General features: G+C 53.5%; 1 protein-coding gene across 3 annotated transcripts in view; it reads right to left on the bottom strand.

The window, feature by feature from the left end:
* PRKACB (protein kinase cAMP-activated catalytic subunit beta) overlaps positions 1 to 21,550 on the bottom strand; it is a 61,641-nt gene extending 40,091 nt beyond the window's left edge. The window contains exon 1 of one of the 3 annotated variants that reach the window (XM_083157859.1): positions 21,389 to 21,550. In XM_083157859.1, coding sequence (XP_083013985.1) covers positions 21,389 to 21,434 — 46 coding nt within the window. In that variant the 5' untranslated portion in view covers positions 21,435 to 21,550. Of the gene's footprint in view, positions 1 to 314; positions 550 to 2,359; positions 2,568 to 21,388 lie in introns of those variants that run through there. The other 2 variants (XM_083157858.1, XM_083157860.1) reach the window with 2 other exon arrangements.
* Between the last annotated feature and the right edge of the window lie 1,293 nt (positions 21,551 to 22,843).

Below are 22,843 nucleotides of genomic sequence, written 5' to 3'. Positions count from 1 at the left end.
TCATTATTGGGAGAAAAATAAAATCAAAAGATTCCGGACTGCAAATAAATCAATAAATCCATCCAACATTAGTCATTTAAAATCAAATAATCATTTATGATAAATTCATCCCCTCATTGCCCTTAACAGGCAGCGCACCCGGAATACGCCGAATTCTGCACTTGTACAGATTGCTGCACAGAAAAACATTTCAAAACAAAAATGAAAGCTGAAATTGCAGGTGACGCGACCTCGTCTTCCATCACCACAAATAACAGCAGACACACACACGTACGTGCATAGAGTAGTAATGACTGGCACGGCACCGTACTCACCGTTCATGCTGACAAGCTTGCCCACTGCACCATATTGCTGGGCATAATGTTATACCACGGCAGGGAGCGTTTAATCCCGCGGCTCAGCTTCCAGCGCTCGGCAGCAGCGATTGTGAAGGTGCACTGGGCTCACTGGTGCAGGCACACTCCTATTATTAACCCTGCGCTGCTCAGCCTGCCACATGCAATGCCTCTACAGCACAGACACCTGGAGACCCATCTCCGGAGAAGCACCAGCGCCAGGAAAGGGTTACACCGGCTACATGAATTCGGCAGAGTGTTTCCATGGCAACAGGCTCAGAATGATCAGTTTATTTGTATCCTCCCCAGTTATCCTCAAAAATCTGTAAATCTGCCCCCAACTGTCATGACATTAACCACATACCATAATTACAGGGGGGGGGGGTCGGTCAACACCTCCCACAGCGCTTCCAAATATTCCAGTAACAGGAAACAATTACATCAGACCAGATACACACACACACATTGTTACAATGTAGCCTTACCCAAAGTGCAACATAATAAAACACTATCTTAGATTACTGTGCGTTTCAACCCTTCCATCAATGACAACCTACAGTCCGCCATGCAGACAATAGCGGAGGTGGACGCCAGGGTGACCGTGGGCGAGACAAGGTGATCAGATCCCATCGGGGTCCATCCGCTTATGTCGTCACCAATGGCATGGCCTGAGCAAGGTTTCTGCATGCTGGGTGCCCCACCAGCTGAGGAGCAGAAGGCGGCGGATTGGGAGACGTTGGGCCACATGTGGACAAGTCTGGTGGCGGCCAGTCTAACAATGGGTGCATAGTGGTAAGAAAGCCCTTTTAATTTCACCAAGATTTGTGTTTGGGCCACTGATGAGAAGGTGGGTAAGTGACTTAAACATTTGGGGTCAGTTAGTAACTTTACCCCAAACAGCAAAATACCAGTTAGGGGTCATCTTCTGACTGGGGCAGATTAGAATTTCAGTCATAGTAACCGCTGTCAATACGCCACTCATTCTGCTGATGGTAGAAGCCGGAGAATACACGAATAAGCCAATGATAGCAAATAGAACACACTGAGGTGCAGCAATCCCCAGGTATAAGGAGCAAAGGATGATCAGTAGGAACAAGAAGCATTTATTGCAGTTATTAGTATATTATTTTACCCTATGCACAAAGTCAGCACAGGACACGATTAACCACGTGGACAAAGATCATTGGCACATGGGGAGGGAGGGGGAGACTCGGATATTTGGCACACACTCGGACGGCTGAGGGGGGGGGGGGGGGGGGGGGGGGGGTCATTGCAGCCTCTCACTAGTGTGGAATTCTCCTTACAGCAGACGGACGCTGTCAGGCTGGTTAGACATGTCCGTCACCGCTAGTAACACCTCAGCCATGCAGGACATCCTGGGGCAGAAATGCTTGTCCCTTAACCCTTGGCGATCAACCCATGGTGCAGATACACAATCCCCAATGTATAACAGAACAAAACTGCACACAAGACACTATATTGTACGATATAGTAACAATCCACACAAAGTATAGTGCAAAAATTTTGCCAAAGTGGCATTTTCAGAATCCAGCACACTTGGTAATATAAAGTATAGTAAGGATAGATATAAGTAACTCCCCCCAGGTAACGGCGTACCAGATCTCACACACACACAGACACACACACACGGCCATTCTATTCAATCCTCGGAATACCGCCAGAACCTGCCCAATTCCAGTGGTTTCCATCTGGGGCTCACCGCGGCAGATTCAGCTTTTTGAAAAGCCGATTGGCGGAAACTGCCACTAAATTGCTGAATTAGAGGCCGGTTTCACCTACAGAAAACCATTGACTAGATCGAATGTAAATTACATCTAATATGGATCGAAACTGACAATATTACCGACTTTTGGAAATACAGGCAGGGATTTAATACCCCCCATAGTGCTGATTCCTTTGCAAATTTCCTACGGAGAATCCCTGCAATCTCAAAGGTTACCCCTGAAAGCCTTTATAAAAGGCCCAAATGCACTAGCGGTCGCTCCTGTACCCCTAGCACTTACTTGCTCTGTCCCACTGTACGGTGCTCTCAGACACCAGCTGACCCTCCTGCTCCAATGCTGCCCTCTGCTCAGGCATGCTGCTCTTCCCATTCCTATGGAACAGTCTGTTTGCAAACCCCTCTAGTTTCTGCAGGGCCGTAGAGGTCCCGGCGGCCTGCAGGTTGTCGCTGTCAGACGCCATACACGGAGAGAGGTCCCGGTCGCTGCAGTCACGGAGTTTGCTAAGATGGCTCCAAACTCAAAAACTTCAAAAGAAAAAAAAAAAAAAATTTGCACAGCAACGTACGACTTACTTCCTGTTTGTCTATGTGCACAAAACCACTACAGCTACTGGTTCCTCCAGAAAAAGCCTCCGCAGGCACCGTTACTGGTTTCACCTTACCAATAATCACTGGTCCCAACACTCCCAGTAAGGCGGAAAAATACCCAACTGGTTCTAAACTCACTGTGAAAACAGAATACTATAGCAGCAAACACAGATGTTCTGGATTCTATTCCTGGTGCTAGTCACAAGCTCTCCCCATTCTGTACAAGTCCAACGCTGGCCGGGCACATGGGCTTGTGGCGGTTATGGGTGGAAGCTGGACTTCTCCTGTCCACCAGGGGGCACTGGCCCTGCAGAGTGCAGAAATCAGCCTATGCCGTCAGGTGCTGCGGCTGTACCCATACAGTATGAGAGACACCAGATAAAGTCATACACAAATATTTGCGCCATATTCCCTTTTGTTTGACAATAGTGCATCCGTCAATTACAGCTGAGCGCAGGCACCAACATAACCAAGTGTCATCAGAGTAAGTACCAGCCAATGAGCATCGCCAGGCTTCACATTTAACATATTACAGGAATGAATATTAATAACACACATGCCACAGGGCACGCCAGTAGAGCAGCAGGTACAATGGGTGCATAACAGAGGGACAGGTGTTTGTGGTGGGGCCACAACCCTCAGCACTACATGTTGGCTGTTGTTGGCATCAGTTTTTGTCGTGTGCGATTCCAACGCCAGGCGTCTTTATGCCCGATAAAGTGTCTTATTGGCATCACTAGGTTTGGGTGTCTATTCGCATCTATGTGTCCGGCGCTGCGAACCACTTGTGGCGCCTCATAAATCAATACGTAACAATAATGATGATGCTCGGTCTCCAGGATTCTGTATGCGGATACAGCTGCGGTCGTACATAGAATAAAGACAGGCCGCATAGAATTTTAATCAGCAGAGTCTGCTTGTGCGTCTTGGTCACATGAGAATAAGGACTCCCAGCGCACATGTACCGTCAGGCAATAACAGAGCACACCATCGTAAATCAATTCATTTTCTGGACACTCCAGCACAGGACACAATTACAATGGTTCCATATATCAAAGTAAGGCATTCTGTTGCTTCCCAGCTATTGTGGTACTACAAGTGCCAGCATGCCCTAACACCCAGAGCGACACAGACTATGGCAGCCATCTTGCTTCTGCCTGCATTAGTAACATGGACCCAACTATATTTACCCCCCTCCCCCCCCTTAGGATACTGATCCGCCTCCAGTTGATGGGGTACCGTATGCCGCCATTTTGTTTCATTTCCTCTCTAAGTATAGATCACGGCCGGCTGGGAGACGTTGCCATGGAGATTACCGCCTGTTTGTAAGACAGGCGTTTCCTGTTCCACTTTCTCACATATACCAGAGACCACATATATCACACAGCTAAGAGAACACTCCATATATTCTACTGCATATCGGGTCCCAGTCCATCCCGATAACAGAACGCAGAGACCATACACGTTCTATTGCAATAGGAGAGGACGCTGCATTCTCTGAACGGAGACTGAGAGAAGATCCCTATGGACAGTACAGAAGCTCTGGCTATAAATAGCATCTGACAAGAGCCAGGGAGTGGACAGAACGAATCTTCACTTCCATCCACAGCGAGGAGCTCTGCTGCCACCTACTGTACAGGAGTCATACTGCAGCACTGACCAGATTACATGCACGGGCTGGAGATCACATTACAGGGGACAGCAGCTTCCGCGCACTGCTGGTTGTCACCGGGACAATGACCTGGGAGTGATTGTAGCACAGGCAGACCCTACGGAGTCCATATTCTCTACCCATACACTAAATTACATATCACAGCTGCACGTCGTCACACCCGAGCTAAGAGGGCATAGGGGATAAACACTGGCAAGAGTTAGACCAGGGGTGGGGAAGCTTTTTTTTGTGCCAAGGGCCATTTGTATGGGGAAAAAAAAATCCTCCGGGGGCCATATGTAAAAATTTCTCAAACAAATTGTCCTGCTGCAGCAATCCCACGCTCCGGCGGCTGCCGTTGAATAGGACTGACAGTCTCCGGCTGCCGCGGAATAGGACTGACAGTCTCCGGCTGCAGCCATCCCATGCTCCGGGCGGCTGCCGCGGAATAGGACTGACAGTCCCCAGCTGCAGCCATCACACACTCCGGGCGGCTGCCGCGGAATAGGACTGACAGTCCCCAGCTGCAGCCATCACACACTCCGGGCGGCTGCCGCGGAATAGGACTGACAGTCCCCAGCTGCAGCCATCCCACGCTCTGTGGCTGCCGCGGAATAGGACTGACTGTCCCCAGCTGCAGCCATCCCACGCTCCGGCGGCTGCCGCGGAATAGGACTGACTGTCCCCAGCTGCAGCCATCCCACGCTCTGTGGCTGCCGTTGAATAGGACTGACAGTCTCCGGCTGCCGCCATCCCACACTCTGTGGCTGCCGCGAAATAGGACTGACAGTCTCCGGCTGCCGCGAAATAGGACTGACAGTCTCCGGCTGCCGCGGAATAGGACTGACAGTCTCCGGCTGCCGCGGAATAGGACTGACAGTCTCCGGCTGCCGCGGAATAGGACTGACAGTCTCCGGCTGCCGCGGAATAGGACTGACAGTCTCCGGCTGCCGCGGAATAGGACTGACAGTCTCCGGCTGCCGCGGAATAGGACTGACAGTCTCCGGCTGCCGCGGAATAGGACTGACAGTCTCCGGCTGCCGCGGAATAGGACTGACAGTCTCCGGCTGCAGCCATCCCACGCTCTGTGGCTGCCGTTGAATAGGACTGACAGTCTCCGGCTGCAGCCATCCCACGCTCTGTGGCTGCCGCGGAATAGGACTGACAGTCTCCGGCTGCAGCCATCCCACGCTCTGTGGCTGCCGCGGAATAGGACTGAGTCTCCGGCTGCAGCCATCCCACGCTCTGTGGCTGCCGCGGAATAGGACTGACAGTCTCCAGCTGCAGCCATCCCACGCTCTGTGGCTGCCGTTGAATAGGACTGACAGTCTCCGGCTGCAGCCATCCCACGCTCTGTGGCTGCCGCGGAATAGGACTGACAGTCCCCGGCTGCAGCAATCCCACACTCTGTGGCTGCCGCGGAATAGGACTGAGTGTCTCCGGCTGCAGCCATCCCACGCTCTGTGGCTGCCGCGGAATAGGACTGACAGTCTCCGGCTGCAGCAATCCCACGCTCTGTGGCTGCCGCTGAATAGGACTGACAGTCTCCGGCTGCCGCCATCCCACACTCTGTGGCTGCCGCGAAATAGGACTGACAGTCTCCGGCTGCAGCAATCCCACGCTCTGTGGCTGCCGCTGAATAGGACTGACAGTCTCCGGCTGCAGCCATCCCACGCTCTGTGGCTGCCGCGGAATAGGACTGACAGTCTCCGGCTGCAGCCATCCCACGCTCTGTGGCTGCCGCGGAATAGGACTGACAGTCCCCAGCTATAGCCATCCCACGCTCTGTGGCTGCCACGGAATAGGAATGAGTCTCCGGCTGCAGCCATCCCACGCTCTGTGGCTGCCGCGGAATAGGACTGAGTCCCCGGCTGCAGCCATCCCACACTCTGTGGCTGCCGCGGAATAGGTTTGACAGTCCCCAGCTGCAGCAATCCCACGCTCTGTGGCTGCCACGGAATAGGACTGAGTCTCCGGCTGCAGCCATCCCACGCTCTCCGGCTGCCGCGGAATAGGACTGACAGTCTCCGGCTGCAGCAATCCCACGCTCTGTGGCTGCCGCGGAATAGGACAGACAGTCCCCAGCTGCAGCCATCCCACGCTCTGTGGCTGCCGCGGAATAGGACTGACCGTCTCCGGCTGCAGCCATCCCACGCTCTGTGGCTGCCGTTGAATAGGACAGACAGTCCCCAGCTGCAGCCATCCCACGCTCCAGCGGCTGCCGCGGAATAGGACTGAGTCCCCAGCTGCAGCAATCCCACGCTCTGTGGCTGCCGTTGAATAGGACTGACAGTCCCCAGCTGCAGCAATCCCACACTCTGTGGCTGCCGCGGAATAGGACTGACAGTCTCCGGCTGCAGCCATCCCACGCTCTGTGGCTGCCGCGGAATAGGACTGACAGTCCCCGGCTGCAGCCATCCCACGCTCTGTGGCTGCCGCGGAATAGGACTGACAGTCTCCGGCTGCAGCCATCCCACGCTCTGTGGCTGCCGCGGAATAGGACTGACAGTCCCCAGCTGCAGCAATCCCACGCTCTGTGGCTGCCGCGGAATAGGACTGAGTCTCCGGCTGCAGCCATCCCACGCTCTGTGGCTGCCGCGGAATAGGACTGACAGTCTCCGGCTGCAGCCATCCCACGCTCTGTGGCTGCCGCGGAATAGGACTGACAGTCCCCAGCTGCAGCAATCCCACGCTCTGTGGCTGCCGCGGAATAGGACTGAGTCTCCGGCTGCAGCCATCCCACGCTCTGTGGCTGCCGTTGAATAGGACTGACAGTCCCCAGCTGCAGCCATCCCACGCTCTGTGGCTGCAGCGGAATAGGACTGACAGTCTCCGGCTGCAGCCATCCCACGCTCTGTGGCTGCCGTTAATTAGGACTGACAGTCCCCAGCTGCAGCCATCCCACGCTCTGTGGCTGCCGTTGAATAGGACTGACAGTCCCCAGCTGCAGCCATCCCACGCTCTGTGGCTGCCGCCGAATAGGACAGACAGTCTCCGGCTGCCGCTGATTAAGAGGAATCTTGCGAGTATTCCCCTGTACTTGACTCCCGGTAAAGCCACCGGGCGGGTAGGCGGGCCACTCAGACCGGCTACAGGGACCGCATACGGCCCCCGTGCCTGAGGTTCCCCACCTCTGAGCTAGACCATGGGTCTTCAACCTGTGGCCTCCAGATGTTGTGAAACTACATGTTCAAACATGCATTGCCACATTTTTTCCTATAAGAGCAGGCCAAAACTGAGGGCATGCTGGGACATGTAGTTCCCCAACATCTGGAGGGCCACAGGTTGAAGACCTGTGAGCTAGACACAAGCTTATGGTCGCCAGTCAAAAGATCGACATGTGTTATTCATGGTTTTGGGTGTCTGTGATATGGACACCGTCTGTATATATGTGCTGCGTCCCCGGAGCACACTATTATATTCCCACGCTATGAACACTTGTACAGAAAAATATGAAAAACACTCTTTTTGAAGAAAAATCATCAAAAATTCATGCCGACTTTGCCTATGTTGACCGAAGGTATATCAACCGTTTTTGTGTCAAATGGCCCCTGCAGAGACCTGCAAAACACACGTATAGACCAGGGAGATGCTGGGCCAAAGATATCACAGGGACCTGCAGTGATCCCCAAGTCCCGTTACAGTGGAGGGTTAGGACCCAAAACTAATGAAATTAGGTGGAAATCTGTTTCCCAAAAATGGAAAAATAACACTTCTCTAATAGAGGAAACATCTCAGCGACCACGGCGCCAACATAAAGGGGCCGACATATGGAATCTAGTATCCAGGATCTGGCAGGCGCCCAAGCCGGGACGGGCAGTCATCTCTCACTTGGGAAACGTGCCTGGCTGTGTGGTAGCAGCGCGCTCCGTACTTGTCCATATATTCGCAGTTCTGTAGAGGAGACATTCCGAGAAGTCACATCTGTGCGGGTGCTATGTGCCGCCAGGACAGTATTCCATACATCTATCAGACAGATGTGAAAGCCTCAGAGGCCCATTACGCCACCAGCGGAGCGCTGCGGCGCTCACACACAGGAGGGACGGTCAATGTGCTGCGATGGGGCCTTTACGCGGCTGAGCAGAACTCTGCAGAGGCCATTTGTAAGCTCACTGGGACGCAGAGGTCACATCATGTGCTAATACCAGTGATGCTGTCACTGTCCATACTGTAGTACAATGGGATACGGTCATTAGGTCGACATGGGTCTAGGTCGACAGTCAAAAGGGTCACATGGGTTTTTTCACTGTTACCAATAACCAATGCTAACCAATAACCGCCATCAACCGCGCTCATACATGCATCGGGCTAGCCCATAACCACCATCCACCGGGCTAGCCCATAACCACCATCCACCGGGCTAGCCCATAACCACCATCCACCGGGCTAGCCCATAACCACCATCCACCGGGCTAGCCAATAACCACCATCCACCGCGCTCATACATACCCCGGGCTAGCCAATAACCACCATCCACCGCGCTCATACATACACCGGGCTAGCCAATAACCACCATCCACCGCGCTCATACATACCCCGGGCTAGCCAATAACCACCATCCACCGCGCTCATACATACACCGGGCTAGCCAATAACCACCATCCACCGCACTCATACATACACCGGGCTAGCCAATAACCACCATCCACCGCGCTCATACATACACCGGGCTAGCCAATAACCACCATCCACCGCACTCATACATACACCGGGCTAGCCAATAACCACCATCCACCGCGCTCATACATACACCGGGCTAGCCCATAACCACCATCCACCGCACTCATACATACACCGGGCTAGCCCATAACCACCAGTCACCGCGCTCATACATACACCGGGCTAGCCAATAACCACCATCCACCGCGCTCATACATACCCCGGGCTAGCCCATAACCACCAGTCACCGCGCTCATACATACACCGGGCTAGCCCATAACCACCATCCACCGCACTCATACATACACCGGGCTAGCCCATAACCACCAGTCACCGCGCTCATACATACACCGGGCTAGCCAATAACCACCATCCACCGCGCTCATACATACCCCGGGCTAGCCCATAACCACCAGTCACCGCGCTCATACATACACCGGGCTAGCCCATAACCACCATCCACCGCACTCATACATACACCGGGCTAGCCCATAACCACCATCCACCGCACTCATACATACACCGGGCTAGCCAATAACCACCATCCACCGCGCTCATACATACCCCGGGCTAGCCAATAACCACCATCCACCGCGCTCATACATACACCGGGCTAGCCAATAACCACCATCCACCGCGCTCATACATACCCCGGGCTAGCCAATAACCACCATCCACCGCGCTCATACATACACCGGGCTAGCCAATAACCACCATCCACCGCACTCATACATACACCGGGCTAGCCAATAACCACCATCCACCGCGCTCATACATACACCGGGCTAGCCAATAACCACCATCCACCGCACTCATACATACACCGGGCTAGCCAATAACCACCATCCACCGCGCTCATACATACACCGGGCTAGCCCATAACCACCATCCACCGCACTCATACATACACCGGGCTAGCCCATAACCACCAGTCACCGCGCTCATACATACACCGGGCTAGCCAATAACCACCATCCACCGCGCTCATACATACCCCGGGCTAGCCCATAACCACCAGTCACCGCGCTCATACATACACCGGGCTAGCCCATAACCACCATCCACCGCACTCATACATACACCGGGCTAGCCCATAACCACCAGTCACCGCGCTCATACATACACCGGGCTAGCCAATAACCACCATCCACCGCGCTCATACATACCCCGGGCTAGCCCATAACCACCAGTCACCGCGCTCATACATACACCGGGCTAGCCCATAACCACCATCCACCGCACTCATACATACACCGGGCTAGCCAATAACCACCATCCACCGCGCTCATACATACACCGGGCTAGCCCATAACCACCATCCACCGCGCTCATACATACACCGGGCTAGCCAATAACCACCAGTCACCGCGCTCATACATGCCCCGGGCTAGCCAATAACCACCAGTCACCGCGCTCATACATGCCCCGGGCTAGCCAATAACAGTCAGCTCCTCCACCCAGTACAGGAATGTCACAATCACTCACCTGCCACATAGATGTTACATAGCGGAGATGCTACACAGATAACTGGGTACAAACTTACAGTAGATGTGGAACATAAGTTGCGCTGTGAGTAACACAGGGATATATATTCGGGGACAGAAAACTTTTCTTTTTGTAGTGGAAATTTGGTGGCATCTTTCTGTGCAACATACCAACAAAACGCAGCGATACAGATAAGTCACTGTGGCCCAACATTGCTACAGATATGGCAGGGTACTGGCAGGGAAGTCAGATGAATAGGAAAGTACATACAGTACTTCTGAAAGATGTGGCAGCATGCACCAAACAACATCTGGACATTATGGAGAGATTACAGTTCAGCAACTTTTCCTTCAGGTTTAGCTTCAATTTTAAAAAGGGCTTAAAGAGGCAGATCCTGGGACAGTGGTTACTGGGCGCACACTGCCATATCTGACCCAGTACCAACCAGCGGCCTGTGTTTGGGAGACCATACCTCTGCTGTCACAGGCCCCAGCGATACAGTGACTGTGCGGTGACAGATGAGGGGGGGGGGCACAAATGGGAAAAATCTGTTGTCTGGTCGTCTGAGAGCTGTAGTGCTCCACAATGACAGGGGAATGGATCTGGCCATCAGCTTCTGCATACAAATCCCACGCTGGAGTATTATGGGATGTAAAAGCAGAACGACACCATGACCATACCGGGGCACCACAGTACTGCGGGCTCCATGTATATACAGTTACCCCAGACGCGTGGTCAAGCCCACGCTGGCTTACTGCACGCCCACTGTAATGAGCGACACAGCAGAGTCTGGGTTGTGGAAGCAGCCGCTGCAAATCCTGGTTACAGACTACACTGTTGTCAGAGGCCGCACCAGGCCATAAATCTACTACTGCAGATAGTGGAATCAGGAGAGAAGTAGGGAACCAAGGCCACGTGGGGTGGGGGCCACTAGACCACAAAATATAAAAAGTAACAGTGACAACACATGAAATAAGTCACCCACGGTATTAACTCTGTCCCAACGCCTCGTGTGCAACTCCCTGCACTCTGTCCCGGTGCCTCATTTCTCCTCTCTGCACTATGTCTCAGTGACTGCTGTCCCGGTGCCTCATCTGTACTCTAGATCACATCACTCAGCGCAGCCTGCTCCGTATACAGCCTCAGTCACACGCAGTATACAGGTGTCACATATAACATCACTCTGCTCCGTATACAGCCTCAGTCACACACAGTATACAGGTGTCACATCCCATCACTCAGTGCAGTCTGCTCCTTATACAGCCTCAGTCACATATCACATCACTCAGCGCAGTCTGCGCCGTATACAGCCTCAGTCACACGCAGTATACAGGTGTCACATATCACATCACTCTGCTCCGTATACAGCCTCAGTCACACGCAGTATACAGGTGTCACATCCCATCACTCAGTGCAGTCTGCTCCTTATACAGCCTCAGTCACACGCGGTATACAGGTGTCACATATCCCATCACTCAGCGCAGTCTGCTCCGTATACAGCCTCAGTCACACGCGGTATACAGGTGTCACATATCCCATCACTCAGCGCAGTCTGCTCCGTATACAGCCTCAGTCACACGCAGTATACAGGTATCACATATCACATCACTCAGCGCAGTCTGCTCCGTATACAGCCTCAGTCACACGCAGTATACAGGTGTCACATATCACATCACTCAGCGCAGTCTGCTCCGTATACAGCCTCAGTCACATGCAGTATACAGGTGTCACACATCACATCACTCAGCACAGTCTGCTCCGTATACAGCCTCAGTCACACACAGTATACAGGTGTCACATATCACATCACTCAGCGCAGTCTGCTCCGTATACAGCCTCAGTCACACGCAGTATACAGGTGTCACATCCCATCACTCAGTGCAGTCTGCTCCGTATACAGCCTCAGTCACACACAGTATACAGGTGTCACATCACATCACTCAGCGCAGTCTGCTCCGTATACAGCCTCAGTCACACACAGTATACAGGTGTCACATCACTCAGCGCAGTCTGCTCCGTATACAGCCTCAGTCACACGTAGTATACAGGTGTCATATCACATCACTCAGCGCAGTCTGCTCCGTATACAGCCTCAGTCACACACAGTATACAGGTGTCACATATCACATCACTCTGCTCCGTATACAGCCTCAGTCACACGCAGTATACAGGTGTCACATATCACATCACTCAGCGCAGCCTGCTCCGTATACAGCCTCAGTCACACACAGTATACAGGTGTCACATCCCATCACTCAGTGCAGTCTGCTCCGTATACAGCCTCAGTCACACACAGTATACAGGTGTCACATCACATCACTCAGCGCAGTCTGCTCCGTATACAGCCTCAGTCACACACAGTATACAGGTGTCACATCACTCAGCGCAGTCTGCTCCGTATACAGCCTCAGTCACACGTAGTATACAGGTGTCATATCACATCACTCAGCGCAGTCTGCTCCGTATACAGCCTCAGTCACACACAGTATACAGGTGTCACATATCACATCACTCAGCGCAGTCTGCTCCGTATACAGCATCAGTCACACACAGTATACAGGTGTCACATCCCATCACTCTGCTCCGTATACCGCCTCAGTCACACGCAGTATACAGGTGTCACATCCCATCACTCAGCGCAGTCTGCTCCGTATACAGCCTCAGTCACACGCGGTATACAGGTGTCACACATCACATCACTCAGCGCAGTCTGCTCCGTATACAGCCTCAGTCACACACAGTATACAGGTGTCACATATCACATCACTCAGCGCAGTCAGCTCCGTATACAGCCTCAGTCACACGCGGTATACAGGTGTCACATATCACATCACTCAGCACAGTCTGCTCCGTATACAGCCTCAGTCACACGTAGTATACAGGTGTCACATCACTCAGCGCAGTCTGCTCCGTATACAGCCTCAGTCACACGTAGTATACAGGTGTCACATCACATCACTCAGCGCAGTCTGCTCTGTATACAGCCTCAGTCACACGCAGTATACAGGTGTCACATATCACATCACTCAGCGCAGTCTGCTCCGTATACAGCCTCAGTCACACGCAGTATACAGGTGTCACATATCACATCACTCAGCGCAGCCTGCTCCGTATACAGCCTCAGTCACACGCAGTATACAGGTGTCACATCACATCACTCAGTGCAGTCTGCTCCGTATACAGCCTCAGTCACACGCAGTATACAGGTGTCACATCACTCAGCGCAGTCTGCTCTGTATACAGCCTCAGTCACACGCAGTATACAGGTGTCACATCACATCACTCAGCGCAGCCTGCTCCGTATACAGCCTCAGTCACACGCAGTATACAGGTGTCACACATCACTCAGTGCAGTCTGTTCCGTATACAGCCTCAGTCACACGCAGTATACAGGTGTCACATCACTCAGCGCAGTCTGCTCTGTATACAGCCTCAGTCACACGCAGTATACAGGTGTCACATTACTCAGCGCAGCCTGCTCCGTATACAGCCTCAGTCACACGCAGTATACAGGTGTCACATCACTCAGCGCAGTCTGCTCTGTATACAGCCTCAGTCACACGCAGTATACAGGTGTCACATCACTCAGCGCAGTCTGCTCTGTATACAGCCTCAGTCACACGCAGTATACAGGTGTCACATCACTCAGCGCAGCCTGCTCCGTATACAGCCTCAGTCACACGCAGTATACAGGTGTCACATCCCATCACTCAGTGCAGTCTGCTCCGTATACAGCCTCAGTCACACACAGTATACAGGTGTCACATATCACATCACTCAGCGCAGCCTGCTCCGTATACAGCCTCAGTCACACGCAGTATACAGGTGTCACACATCACATCACTCAGCGCAGTCTGCTCCGTATACAGCCTCAGTCACACGCAGTATACAGGTGTCACATCACTCAGCGCAGTCTGCTCTGTATACAGCCTCAGTCACACGCAGTATACAGGTGTCACATCACTCAGCGCAGCCTGCTCCGTATACAGCATCAGTCACACGCAGTATACAGGTGTCACATCACTCAGCGCAGTCTGCTCTGTATACAGCCTCAGTCACACGCAGTATACAGGTGTCACATATCACATCACTCAGTGCAGCCTGCTCCGTATACAGCCTCAGTCACACGCAGTATACAGGTGTCACACATCACATCACTCAGTGCAGTCTGCTCCGTATACAGCCTCAGTCACACGCAGTATACAGGTGTCACATCACTCAGCGCAGTCTGCTCTGTATACAGCCTCAGTCACACGCAGTATACAGGTGTCACATCACTCAGCGCAGCCTGCTCCGTATACAGCCTCAGTCACACGCAGTATACAGGTGTCACATCACTCAGCGCAGCCTGCTCCGTATACAGCCTCAGTCACACGCAGTATACAGGTGTCACATCACTCAGCGCAGTCTGCTCTGTATACAGCCTCAGTCACACGCAGTATACAGGTGTTACATCACTCAGCGCAGGCTCCTTGTGTGTCCTTGCTGTGTACACACATTTTCAGCAAAGGAAATGCAAAAAAAATGCACAAAGCTGGCAGTCTCCAGGGCGCTGGTGCAGCGCAGATGTATGGGGACACATCTGTAGGTGACGCAGTTCCCAGACACACTGCGCCTGTACCACAGCTTGTCCGTATTGTGCTTTCTCTCATACGTTTAGTAGACTGTATGCCAACATCAGCGAGAGTACCCGAGCAATGCCAAGTACCAGCAGCCTGCAGTCTGTCCACACGAGTGTTTACTAGTCACAGCACAAACCCATTTATGGAAAGTGTAAAACCACATTTACCAGTGATGAGCTGGAAGCAGCAGAGCTTCAGACAGCGGCGTAACAGCGACAGACAGCAGCTCTATATCCCGACACAGATCTGGCAGGGTCATATACTTATGCTGTGTACACACGGGGGAGATATACTGCTCAGCCATATATGGCTGAGCAATATATTGCTCAGTTTCTCCTGTTCATCAGCGACCAGAGATGGTCGCTGATGAAAAAGAAACTGCCGGGGGGAGCCAGGCAGTGGTAATCAGCTGGTCGCAGGAGCATGTTCCTGCGACCACCACAGGGGCAAAAACGGGAGCGCGCACCCGGCGATATATCGCCGGTGCACACTCCCATTGCGGGCAATATGGTCGCTCAGCGACCATATTTCCCGCAATTTTGGACAAAATCGCCCCCGTGTGTACGCATCTTAAGATGGGACAGACTTGTATTGGTTTCTCCTTTGTTTTCATAGTCAATGTATCAATAATGAAATAATAATACATTTTTTATTTTAATTAGCGGATTGTGGCTTAACCAAGATTATAACGGAAGGACACTTGGTGGAACGTGATTTCTACACTTACTATGTTTTGGGCTTTCACCCTGTTCTCCCAGCGATGGGGGCGCAGGACCAGAACGGGGATCGGCGAGACACTGCAGGTATTACCGCCACTTGGACGTGTCAGAGCATCATCTAGAATACTCCGTAACATGGGTCCGTGGCTTCCCACCAGTCCTAAGTCATTCTGAAGCCAGGAACCCAGGACGGAGAGATTGCAGAGTAAGACCTGGCCATGTTCTAAGGAAATCTCAGACTACACAATAGTGATCCTTCCAGCACCCTGCATATTCCAAATCCTGTGCAGGTTATCTTCCCTGCCTGGGGTGTCGCTCTCTGCTATGGTGCTGCTAGCAGTGTGGTCTGTATATCAGTGCTGAAATATAGACCACACAGCAGAGTGCAACACTTCAGGCAGGGAAGAGGAACTGCACGGACCTGGACGCAGGGTGCTAGAATGACCACTAACCCACCCCAAGTGCCGCTCTCTCCCATGGGAACACACGGTAACGGTTCGCTCAGCATAACTACCGACAGGGATATCCGGAGTGGCAGCTCAGACCAGCTCACAGTAAGAAGAACGCTGCTGAACGCCAGCACTTAGGTGTTACGGGGGCACATGTAGTGGTTCCGGATATTGTATTGGCCAATACAGCTGGAGAGTCAATTCTGTTATAAAATGTATGCGCACAACTTATATCTGCTGGTGATTGGTAGAAAAGAAATCACAACTCTATTCCGCTCCCTCAGGGTATAACACTCAGCAATTTTTGTCAGAGGGGTCACGGGGTAAAAAAACCTATTCTTGAGCCGTTACCATGTTGGAGAGTGGAGGAATCAGTGCCTCACCTCATCACAGAGCATTGGACTGAGGTGCAGCCGGGATGGTATCCCGTGTTTACTGTGTGCCACACCTGCCATACAGGACAGCTCTAACCCGCACAGTGCTGTGTACATCACAGGGGACAGGACAGTGTGGGTACTACCCCTTAACATCTCACAGCACCACAGCACATCACACCTGCCATACAGGACAGCTCTAACCCGAACCCGCACAGCAATGTGTACATCAGAGGGGACAGGACAGTGTTGGTACTACCCCTTAACATCTCACAGCACCACAGCATATCACACCTGCCATACAGGATAGCTAACCAGAAGCCGCACAGCACTGTGTACATCAGAGGGGACAGGACAGTGTGGTGCTGCCCCTTATAGCAGGGGAACATTTCACAGCACCACAGCACATCACACCTGCCATACAGGATAGCTAACCAGAACCCGCACAGCACTGTGTACATCAGAGGGGACAGGACAGTGTGGTGCTGCCCCTTATAGCAGCGGGAACGTCTCACAGCACATCACACCTGCCATACAGGACAGCTCTAACCAGAACCTGCACAGCACTGTGTACATCAGAGGGGACAGGACAGTGTGGTGCTGCCCCTTATAGCAGGAGAATGTCTCACAGCACATCACACCTGCCCTCTGCACAGCACTGTGTACATCAGAGGGGACAGGACAGTGTGGGTGCTGCCCCTTATAGCAGGGGAACATCTCACAGCACCACAGCACATCACACCTGCCATACAGGACAGCTCTAACCCGCACAGTGCTGTGTACATCACAGGGGACAGGACAGTGTGGGTACTACCCCTTAACATCTCACAGCACCACAGCACATCACACCTGCCATACAGGACAGCTCTAACCCGAACCCGCACAGCAATGTGTACATCAGAGGGGACAGGACAGTGTTGGTACTACCCCTTAACATCTCACAGCACCACAGCATATCACACCTGCCATACAGGATAGCTAACCAGAAGCCGCACAGCACTGTGTACATCAGAGGGGACAGGACAGTGTGGGTGCTGCCCCTTATAGCAGGGGAACATCTCACAGCACCACAGCACATCACACCTGCCATACAGGATAGCTAACCAGAACCCGCACAGCACTGTGTACATCAGAGGGGACAGGACAGTGTGGTGCTGCCCCTTATAGCAGGGGAACGTCTCACAGCACCACAGCATATTACAGCTGTCGGAGAGGATGCAGGCATTGTACAGGGTCAGTAGTGTAAGCACACATTGGCCTTTGCATTATTTATGCTTACTGAGCCTTTGCTGAGCAGGTGAGAATTAGTTACAGCACCTATAAATAAGGCTGTATTCTCCCCCTACCACACAGCTCTGTATCTGCAGATCTGGCAGCACTGCCCAGGGAAGGTGACAGTACAGGGAAGATGCGACAAGACCTCTCACATGCGGAACGTTCTCCTCTATTTCCATCCAGGTAGACCGCCAATTTCCCTTACAGCCATTATACCGCGCCATAGTGTCCCAACATCAGGTGTAAGATAGCGGGGCTGGCGGACTCATGGTCACACAATGATGAGTGTGGTGTCATCAGATATTTGCTTATAAGGTCATATTCCCAGCTGAAATACTCCTGACCCACTCTGTGCTGCTGGGGAATGTTCTTCTACCATATAACTCTTATTCAGTGTCCTCACATCAGGTCACTTACAGCAATACTAATCTCCTGATATACTCTGTGCTGCTGGGGATCCTGCTCCTCCCACTATATAACTCTCAGCCTGTGGCTTCCTGCTGCCCCCATTCCCCTCCTCGCATCATGTCACTGCCCCTGTCACATGCAGCCCTGTCCTCACTGGCAAATCCCTCATCTCCTGATACACTCTGTGCTGCTGGGGACCCTGCTCCTCCCACTATATAACTCTCAGTCTGTGGCTTCCTGCTGCCTCCATTCCCCTCCTCACATCATGTCACTGCCCCTGTCACATGCAGCCCTGTCCTCACTGACACATCACTCATCTCCTGATATACTCTGTGCTGCTGGGGACCCTGCTCCTCCCACTATATAACTGTCAGTCTGTGGCTTCCTGCTGCCCCCATTCCCCTCCTCACATGTCACTGCCCCTGTCACATGCAGCCCTGTCCTCACTGACACATCCCTCATCTCCTGATATACTCTGTGCTGCTGGGGACCCTGCTCCTCCCACTATATAACTGTCAGTCTGTGGCTTCCTGCTGCCCCCATTCCCCTCCTCACATCATGCCACTGCCCCTGTCACATGCAGTCCTGTCCTCACTCATCTCCTGAGATACTCTGTGCTGCTGGGGCCCTGCTCCTCCCACTATATGACTCTCAGTCCGTGGCTTCCTGCTACATCCATCGAGTGTGTGTGTGTGTGTGTGTGTGTGTGTGTGTGTGTGTGTGTGTGTGTGTGTATATATATATATATATATATATATATATATATATATATATATATATATATTTTACACAGGAGGCACGGGGTGTGTACATATAGGAGGTACACAGGATGCACGGGGTGTATATAAAGGAGGCACGGGGTGTGTATATACAGGAGGTACACAGGAGGCACGGGGTGTATATACAGGAGGCACGGGGTGTGTATATATAGGAGGTACACAGGGGGCACGGGGTGTATATACAGGAGGCACAGGGTGTGTATATATATGCGGTACACAGGAGGCACGGGGTGTGTATATATAGGAGGCATGGGGTGTGTATATATAGGAGGTACACAGGAGGCACGGGGTGTGTATATATAGGAGGTACACAGGAGGCACGGGGTGTGTATATACAGGAGGCACGGGGTGTGTATATATAGGAGGTACACAGGAGGCACGGGGTGTGTATATATAGGAGGCACGGGGTGTGTATATACAGGAGGTACACAGGAGGCACGGGGTGTGTATATACAGGAGGTACACAGGAGGCACGGGGTGTGTATATACAGGAGGCACGGGGTGTGTATATATAGGAGGTACACAGGAGGCACGGGGTGTGTATATATATGAGGTACACAGGAGGCACGGGGTGTGTATATACAGGAGGCACGGGGTGTGTATATACAGGAGGCACGGGGTGTGTACATATAGGAGGTACACAGGAGGCATGGGGTGTATATACAGGAGGCACGGGGTGTGTATATATATGAGGTACACAGGAGGCACGGGGTGTATATACAGGAGGCACGGGGTGTGTATATATATGAGGTACACAGGAGGCATGGGGTGTGTATATACAGGAGGTACACAGGAGGCACGGGGTGTATATACAGGAGGCACGGGGTGTGTATATATATGAGGTACACAGGAGGCATGGGGTGTATATACAGGAGGCACGGGGTGTGTATATATATAGGAGGTACACAGGAGGCACGGGGTGTGTATATATAGGAGGTACACAGGAGGCACGGGTGTGTATATATAGGAGGTACACAGGAGGCACGGGGTGTGTATATACAGGAGGCACGGGGTGTGTATATATAGGAGGTACACAGGAGGCACGGGGTGTGTATATATAGGAGGCACGGGGTGTGTATATACAGGAGGTACACAGGAGGCACGGGGTGTGTATATACAGGAGGTACACAGGAGGCACGGGGTGTGTATATACAGGAGGCACGGGGTGTGTATATATAGGAGGTACACAGGAGGCACGGGGTGTGTATATATATGAGGTACACAGGAGGCACGGGGTGTGTATATATATGAGGTACACAGGAGGCACGGGGTGTGTATATACAGGAGGCACGGGGTGTGTACATATAGGAGGTACACAGGAGGCATGGGGTGTATATACAGGAGGCACGGGGTGTGTATATATATGAGGTACACAGGAGGCACGGGGTGTATATACAGGAGGCACGGGGTGTGTATATATATGAGGTACACAGGAGGCATGGGGTGTGTATATACAGGAGGTACACAGGAGGCACGGGGTGTATATACAGGAGGCACGGGGTGTGTATATATATGAGGTACACAGGAGGCATGGGGTGTATATACAGGAGGCACGGGGTGTGTATATATATAGGAGGTACACAGGAGGCACGGGGTGTGTATATATAGGAGGTACACAGGAGGCACGGGTGTGTATATATAGGAGGTACACAGGAGGCACGGGGGTGTATATATAGGAGGTACACAGGAGGCACGGGGTGTGTATATATATGAGGTACACAGGAGGCACGGGGTGTGTATATATAGGAGGTACACAGGAGGCACGGGGTGTGTATATATAGGAGGCACGGGGTGTGTATATATAGGAGGTACACAGGAGGCACGGGGTGTATACACAGGAGGCACGGGGTGTATATACAGGAGGCACGGGGTGTGTATATATAGGAGGTACACAGGAGGCACGGGGTGTGTATATATAGGAGGCACGGGGTGTGTGTACATATAGGAGGTACACAGGAGGCATGGTGTGTATACACAGGAGGCATGGTGTGTATACACAGGAGGCATGGTGTGTATACACAGGAGGCATGGTGTGTATACACAGGAGGCACAGGGTGTGTATATATATGAGGTACACAGGAGGCACGGGGTGTGTATATACAGGAGGTACACAGGAGGCACGGGGTGTGTATATACAGGAGGCACGGGTGTATATATATATATATATATATATATATATATATATATATATATATATATATATATATGAGGTACACAGGAGGAATGCTCGCGGCCTCCATCCCCGGCTGACTCCTCGGTGTCTCCCCGGTCACAGCTCCGGGCCCTCCGGCCGCACTCACCGCTCTCGATCTCGTTCCCCTTCTTGGCAGTGGCGGCGTTCCCCATGGCTGGGGCGGGAGAGGGCGCTGCTGCTTCCCGGCTCTGTCCGTCACACTCGTCCGGCCGCCGCCTCCGCCGCACGTCTAGGACCGCTCACCGGAAGTGACGTCTCAGCGGCCGGGGCACAGGGCGGGGCTAACGGGGCCACCGGGGGAGCCGCCCCCTCCGGCCTCCGCCGCGCCCCGGCTTTTCTCGTCTGTCACCCGACCTCCACCTCCTGTCACCCGGCCTCCGCCGCGCCCCGGCTTTCTCTTCTGTCACCCGGCCTCCACCTCCTGTCACCCGGCCTCCGTCTCCTGTCACCCGGCCTCCGTCTCCTGTCACCCGGCCTCCGTCTCCTGTCACCACCTCCTGTCACCCGGCCTCCGCCGCGCCCCGGCTTTTCTCGTCTGTCATCCGGCTTCTCCTCCCTCTCCTGTCACCCGGCCTCTGTCTCCTTGTGTCACCCGGCCTCTGTCTCCTGTCACCCGGCCTCCGTCTCCTGTCACCCGGCCTCCGTCTCCTGTCACCCGGCCTCCACCTCCTGTCACCCGGCCTCCGTCTCCTGTCACCCGGCCTCCGTCTCCTGTCACCCGGCCTCCACCTCCTGTCACCCGGCCTCCACCTCCAGTCACCCGGCCTCCGCCGCGCCCCGGCTTTTCTCGTCTGTCATCCGGCTTCTCCTCCACCTCCTGTCACCCGGCCTCCGTCTCCTGTCACCCGGCCTCTGTCTCCTTGTGTCACCCGGCCTCTGTCTCCTTGTGTCACCCGGCCTCTGTCTCCTGTCACCCGGCCTCTGTCTCCTGTCACCCGGCCTCCGTCTCCTGTCACCCGGCCTCCACCTCCTGTCACCCGGCCTCCGTCTCCTGTCACCCGGCCTCCGTCTCCTGTCACCCGGCCTCCACCTCCAGTCACCCGGCCTCCGCCGCGCCCCGGCTTTTCTCGTCTGTCATCCGGCTTCTCCTCCTCCTGCTGTCACCCGGCCTCCACCTCCTGTCACCCGGCCTCCACCGCACCCCGGCTTCTCTCTTCTGTCATCCGGCTTCTCCTCCACCTCCTGTCACCCGGCCTCTGTCTCCTTGCGTCACCCGGCCTCTGTCTCCTTGCGTCACCCGGCCTCCGTCTCCTGTCACCCGGCCTCCGTCTCCTGTCACCCGGCCTCCACCTCCTGTCACCCGGCCTCCACATCCTGTCACCCGGCCTCCACCTCCTGTCACCCGGCCTCCGTCTCCTTGCGTCACCCGGCCTCCGTCTCCTTGCGTCACCCGGCCTCCGTCTCCTGTCACCCGGCCTCCGTCTCCTGTCACCCGGCCTCCGTCTCCTGTCACCCGGCCTCCGTCTCCTGTCACCCGGCCTCCGTCTCCTTGCGTCACCCGGCCTCCGTCTCCTGTCACCCGGCCTCCGTCTCCTGTCACCCGGCCTCCGTCTCCTGTCAC

Source organism: Crinia signifera, chromosome 8 (assembly GCF_055691185.1).
Source record: "Crinia signifera chromosome 8, ASM5569118v1, whole genome shotgun sequence".
NCBI lineage: Eukaryota > Metazoa > Chordata > Amphibia > Anura > Myobatrachidae > Crinia > Crinia signifera.
This window is presented reverse-complemented; position numbering and strand designations above follow the sequence as displayed.